Consider the following 6,914-nt stretch of genomic DNA (forward strand, 5'->3'; position numbering starts at 1 on the left):
CAACCGAACCTAACTTCAGCTCACGTACATAAACTGTATGTTACAATGTGTTAATACAGAAACTTTATTTAACAGGAGAGTAGAAGTATAACATTTTCTGTTTAGAATTATCTCTCTTATGTGCATTCAAACATTAATATTTCGATGTTAAAATAGATATAAAACTTTTGGGTAAAGCCAATATTACAGTACAATGAAGGTGACCCAGCTTATGTGTGTGTGTGTGTGTGTGTGTGTCTGTAGGGGATTAATACATTCATTGGTTTATTAGCATTTTTTATTTGTATTAATATGTACGCTATATATATCATAATATTTTATTAATCAACGCTTTTACAGTATAGCATCTTAACTTGCTTGGGTGTTTCACGAGGGTTAGTGTCCCTGTACTTTCAATCTGGGGATTCATGGTTTGCATTCCATTGCTACCAAATATACATGTTCCACACTTTGTGATTATAAGAGTGACAGTCAAGTCCTACCAATTGTCAGTCAACAAAAGCCTGGATGTTGTTGACTAGCTGCCTTTCCCTCCGATCTCTTAAGTTACAAATTAGGGATGGCTATGCAGAGATAGCCCTCTGCGTAGCTATCCGGGAAAATTCTAAAGCAAACATTTTAACTGACTTTTACATAATTGTCTTTGAAAAAATCTAAGAGAAATCTTTCATGAATAAATCAAGTTTTGATTAAAATTTTCTTGTTATAACAACAAAATATCTGAAGTTTGTAGAAGAGCAAATCTATTAAGATATGTAAATTAGCTCCTCAAGGATGGACGGTAACAGAAAAAGTAATTGTTTTATCAATATTCCGTTGTTTACTTTGTCAATTGTACAGGTAGCTGATTTGATGTGTGAAAATTCTCATGTCTTTGATAATTTCGATATTATTGTGTCCCTCAGATATCAAATTATGAAGCTTTGCTGGGTTGAAGACAGTGAAAAGCCTGGGTTGGATACACTGGAAACTTTACTAACACACCTGTATACAAATAAAGATGCTACACCTGCTGACAATGATGATGTAGAGAGGAGGTGGCAGACTTTATATCCGGATCCTAGAGAACACAATCTTCCTTTTACTAATGATTCCAAGTGCAGCTTAAAGTTTGAAAGTAATTTTGTTCCAGAGGTTTGTGTGCAGGATCATACATTGAAAAGAGATAGTCTGTTATTTTCCTTGAATTCTGAACAGTTGCCAAATGAAATACCTTCTCACGAATCTTTCACAATCGACTATGATGCCAAACTGCGTGGAAGCGTGTCTCCTAGTCTACAGAACCTTCGAGGGAGCATAGAAGAGTTATCCGAACAAGATACGAAAGCAGAGCAGATACTAACTTTACAACCAGGATATCAAAACCTTGAAGATGGTGGTTTTTCATTTCTGGATGTTGGAGAGAGTTCCAGTTCCACAGAACTGACACATCTTATCGCTTCTAATGAGCACAGAGAGACGCATAATACGAACGTCACCGTGGTTGAAGAAACCCTTCTACCACTGTGTAGTTTAAACGAGACAGCTGTAGTTTCATCAGACCTGTTCCAGAATGTAGCCGTGTCCTTAGATCAAGAGATTATGCTAGTTAGCGCTTCCACGGAAACACACGCACGCGAAATAGAACACACTGAAGACTTTAACAACTACGATGAACCAGATAATGAGTTTAATAAAACTTTCCCTAGTGATAAGTCTGAAAAATCAGACTTGCATTGTTCTCAGTTAACAAATACTATTCATCAGGGTAATTCAGGGAAAGATAACATTTTATCCTTTTCTCATGATACAGAGAAGGAGTTCTTTGAATGTATTAAATCTGGCACTGAAAGTTTCGTTGATGGTTCTTCCATGAACATTTTTCCAGCTTCTCATAGTTTAACCAGAAGTGTAACATCCGGTCCGAAAAGCTCAAGCACTGAACTGTGCCAAACAGGATGTCCTACAACTGACACGAACCAGGTTGATAGTAGCCACACGAGTTCAGAGAAAAGAAGTCAACCAACTGGAGTTGGTGACAAGTCTTGGAGAACTCACCTTGAAACCACACTGCCAAATTTCCCAGGAAAGGATTCAGAAGAAACGATAGCGAGTGAAAAGATAAATAATGATCTTTCAGTATTAAAAGAAGTAAATGGTTCTACAGAAGATGATGAGCTACACTTGGTTTTAAGCAAAGAAGGATGTACTTTGTTTGACTCTTCTCGAAAGGAAAGCTATATTACAGAAAGTGATTGCTCAACTGGATGGGAATCAAACAAAAAAGAACCCAATAGAAACACACAGTCTTCAAAGATCAGGCATGACTCCACTGATTCAACAAGGATGGGGAGTGGTGGGGATGATCCGTACGTGAAGTACAATTCCACAGTAAGCCTTCATTCCATAGAAGAGAAACCAACGTCCATTCTTCACCTTTGTTTAGATAAAGAAACTGGAGAAAGATGTTCTTGTTTAGAAAACCCTGGGATTCCATTTTCAATCACTGATTGCTGTTATTCAAACTGCTTGAAAGTGTTCCCTGCTACTAAAGCTAAAGAAATTGTTTCACTTGATGGACTGACTGAATCTGAAAAGGAACAACTCAGGACTTCCATGTGTAAGTTTGGTAGTATTACTTCATGTGGAGAAAAAGAAATGTTCCTTGGTCCAAATAATGAAATGAGAACAAAAGTGGGTGATAAACCTGAGCAAACGTGTGTTACCGTTGATGATATAAAATTATCATTTTCTTCTTTTGACAGTGAAAATATTGATTCACCCATCTCATCATTCACAGAACATTATAAGATAAAGAATCCTGGAATCTGTTTAGAGGGAGTAAAAGATAATGGTGGTCGTCTTGATTTGAGTTGTGAGACCTTGAAATTCTCAATGAAGGAAATCCAGAGTCCAGCTTTAGATAGTGGTGACAGTATTATAACCTCAAGTGATAAGCAACAGAGAGAAACTCCTCAAGAGAGTAACTCAAATCCCTTGATGTCAAAAATTAACACTGTTTCTTCAGGTCATATACTTCTTGAGCGTAGTTCAGAGCAGGACAATGTGTATGGGACAGTCCAGGAAGATAATACTGACAAGTTGCAAGATGAGCTTGAGGGTCACATAGTGTTTGAAAACAAACTAGAAAGCCCCAAACGGTCAAATGAGGGTCATTTGTTGACTTCAGAAACACATGAAGACTTCTGTAGTAATAAACCTTTCACAATAGTAGGAGATGACTATAATGGTTTATCTGACAATGAAAATCATGAACAGAGTTTTAGTACTGAAAAAGATCAAGTTAATACCGATCAGAAATTGGAGGAGTTAATAGACAACAATATATTTGAACAGAGCAATCAAGAAATTGTGTCTTCCTCTTTTGAATTTCTGCCGGGAGAACCAAATAGCGAAGTAACTGAGAAAGAATCTTATTGTGACTGTGAACCTTTAAATACGAACATGGAGGAAAGTGGTGCTAGTGAAGAAGTTGACACGCAGGGGGAAGACATTAGTATGTTTGAGTGGAGTAATCAAGAAGTGGCTTCTTCTTCGTTTGAGTTCCACTCTACACAGCCTGATGAGCAAATCACTGACACTACAGCTATCAGTAGTGCTGATCGTGAAATGGAAGGTAACGAGCAAACCATTGACACTACAACTATCAGTAGTGCTTATCGTGAAATGGAAGGTGACGAGCAAATCACTAACGCTACAACTATCAGTAGTACTGATCATGAAATGGAAGGTGACGAGCAAGCCATTGACACTACAACTATCAGTAGTGCTTATCATGAAATGGAAGGTGACGAGCAAATCACTAACGCTAGAACTATCAGTAGTGCTGATCATGAAATGGAAGGTGACGAGCAAACCATTGACACTACAACTATCAGTAGTGCTGATCATGAAATGGAAGGTGACGAGCAAGCCATTGACACTACAACTATCAGTAGTGCTGATCGTGAAATGGAAAGTGAGAGCAAACCATTGACACTACAACTATCAGTAGTGCTTATCATGAAATGGAAGGTGACGAGCAAACCATTGACACTACAACTATCAGTAGTGCTTATCGTGAAATGGAAGGTGACGAGCAAACCATTGACACTACAACTATCAGTAGTGCTTATCGTGAAATGGAAGGTAATGATTGTGGCAGTTTTGAGGATAACATTCAAGTTTCAGTAAATGATATCCTTGATGATGAGGTTAAAAAGTTAAAATATATTAGTAGTTTATTTAATCAGAGTAATAAAGGAACTTCTTTATTGGAGTTACACTCAGTAGAATCCAATAACCAAGAGTATAAGGTAATGGTAGATAAGAGCAGTGAACCTGGACAACATGAAACACTCGAGAAAGAAGTTTCTTGTACTGACACTGTAGATAACTCTCATTACATTTCCATAGAAGAAAGTCATTTCTTACCTTTTCAGTCCTGTACAGAGGCAGAAGGTCCTGACAGAGAGGTGTTAGACAACTCTTTCACAGAAGACGATAGTTTACAGGACAGAATGTTTCAGCATCACAACATGAAAGATCATGTTCCTGATGAGCCATCATCAGGATTCGGTAAGTTCCTACCAGTTACAGACTCCAATGTCGTCAACGTGCTTGACCAACTGTTGTCATCTGAAGATATCCAGGTTGTTCAGACAAATATCTGTAAAAGCATAGAAGAAAATACACCCAAGAAAAATTCTGATACAGTGATCGGTCAAAATGAAATTGTTGAATTATCCAGAAGCTTGGAAATAGACAAGGAAAATGCACCAATCCTGGTTGTTAGTAAAGAGGTGAACATGCTGCCATTGGCCAAGAATGCTGGTGAGCACGTCGTCAAGAACTGTGGCTCCACTAGAATTATACTACTTGATAAATCTAACAAAGATTTTTCTTGTGATGAAACATATCTTAAGGGTTGTATGACTGATCATAAATTAAAAGAAAGTGATAATGAATTCAGAGATACACCAGTAGATAACATTTTCATAGACATTGGTCAGCCAAGAGAGAGGTTCTATGATGAAGTTGTGAAGACCGATGAGGGAGAGAAAGAACAGACAACCTCTACAAGCAGTTGTGAAAGTGTTGGAGAATACCAGTTGGAAGATATACTCGAAGGTCTTAGTGAAGAAGATGAAGGAGAAACAAAAACCAGTCTGAGTCGTTCTCACTGTGTTTCGGAGAAGATAGGTCATGAAGGTGAGGAAATGGGTTCTAAACAAAATTATTTTGAATTTTCAAGGCCTTTTCAAGATGATTCAAATGTCTTTGGTTCAACGTCCATAATTAGAGTTGATCAAGGAGATAACAGCGAAGTCTTCAGGTTATTACAGTTTGACCAAGCGTCATCCAGGTCAAAACAGCAAGAACTTAGCATTTTGTGCTCAGAACATGATGACATCTTCTCCACAACAGAACCAAGTGAGAGTCATTTCTGTAGTTTAGATGGTTTATCCATTTACAGAAGTCCAGTGGAGGCATTTGGTGAGAAACCGATGAACATGAATGGACACAAAGTTATTCAGGATGTGTCCAACCAGCTATTTTGTTACAATGAAGAGCAATGTCCCCCAAACATTTATTACAATAGCTATCCTTTAGTGTTAGAAAGTCCAAAAGGTGAATTGATTTTTGAAGGAGAGAGTATCCTTTCTGGTAGAGAGAGCTTGTGCACTGACCAGAGTGGAGATGTTGAAGTAACTGGCAAGGAACAAGAAGAAGGACTTATGATTCTGGCAGATGATGATCTACCAGAACAAGAATCTCCAACTGAAAATACAGAAATAGAGAGAGGTTTAAATGTAATTCACAGAAGGGACTTTGGTATGCACAGGATTGACTTTCAGAGTGACACTGATGACTCTAGCAGCTCTGGGACCTCTTGTAGTTCTACATCAGGATCATTTGAGTGCTTTAATTTAAAATTCAAAGATTGGAAGATAGAGAAAGTTTTTAAAGAAAAAAATCAAGAAGATGAACTTGAAAAAGAGGATGAAGATATGAAGCTTTCTACATGGGATCGTAATGCCACACCTACCCGAAGTGCTTTTTTATCCACAGAAAAAAAGGTGTGTACCTTGACCAAGGATTTAGATCACATTTTCCAATAAAAGCCTGTTGTTAAGTGACAGTTTCTGTCTGTGTGTGTGTATGTATATATGTACAAACACACACACACACACACACACACACACACTAAATGAAGAGAAATTAAATATTCTTTATAGCGATTCATGTTTCAAATTTAAGATGGCTGTTCGTCAAATTTTATGGAATACAATTTTTCGAGCAAGAATCAAGAATATTGTAGATAACTATAACAAGCACTAAAGTTTGATGATACTTATTTATAGTGTTTGATGATCTAAAGTTTTGTCTTCATGTACTTGAACACACTACTGACACAACTTCTTGCCTCATTATAGTGATACAGTCGTGTGGTTCCCTCGTTCATGAAGGTTAAACTAAAAGTTTGTATAGTTTTTAAGTTTCAACAAGAGCACGGTCGTACACCACTTGTAAGTAAAGCTGACTGATTTTTTTAGAAATATTTATGTGTAATGGTAAAGTATTAATGAATGGATTACCCTTTAAAAGAAGCAAAATAAGTGAAATTTTTAAAACTCCTGTGGTTATTCATTTTGTAGATAATGTTTATGTACGTCAAATCCATACAACCTGTTCATGTACATCAAATCCATACAACCCGTTCATGTACGTCAAATCCATACAACCCGTTCATGTATGTCAAAATCCATACAACCCGTTCATGTACGTCAAAATCCATACAACCCGTTCGTGTACGTCAAATCCATACAACCCGTTCGTGTACGTCAAATCCATACAACCCGTTCGTGTACGTCAAATCCATACAACCTCACTTGCATGTGACACAACCAATCTGTTTATTAGACCCATGAAAT

The 6,914-nt window shown here is 37.4% G+C and overlaps 1 protein-coding gene across 1 annotated transcript in view; it reads left to right on the forward strand.

The window, feature by feature from the left end:
• Window positions 1-6: 6 nt before the first annotated feature.
• Window positions 7-6,914, forward strand: part of LOC111089522 — a 12,463-nt gene continuing 5,555 nt past the window's right edge. Inside the window, exons 1-3 of the mRNA XM_022402172.1 lie at window positions 7-35; window positions 906-3,901; window positions 4,129-6,059. Of these exons, the coding sequence (XP_022257880.1) occupies window positions 916-3,901; window positions 4,129-6,059 (4,917 nt within the window). The 5' untranslated portion in view covers window positions 7-35; window positions 906-915. The remainder of the gene's footprint in view (window positions 36-905; window positions 3,902-4,128; window positions 6,060-6,914) is intronic.

Source organism: Limulus polyphemus, unplaced genomic scaffold (genome assembly GCF_000517525.1).
Source record: "Limulus polyphemus unplaced genomic scaffold, Limulus_polyphemus-2.1.2 Scaffold6501, whole genome shotgun sequence".
NCBI lineage: Eukaryota > Metazoa > Arthropoda > Merostomata > Xiphosura > Limulidae > Limulus > Limulus polyphemus.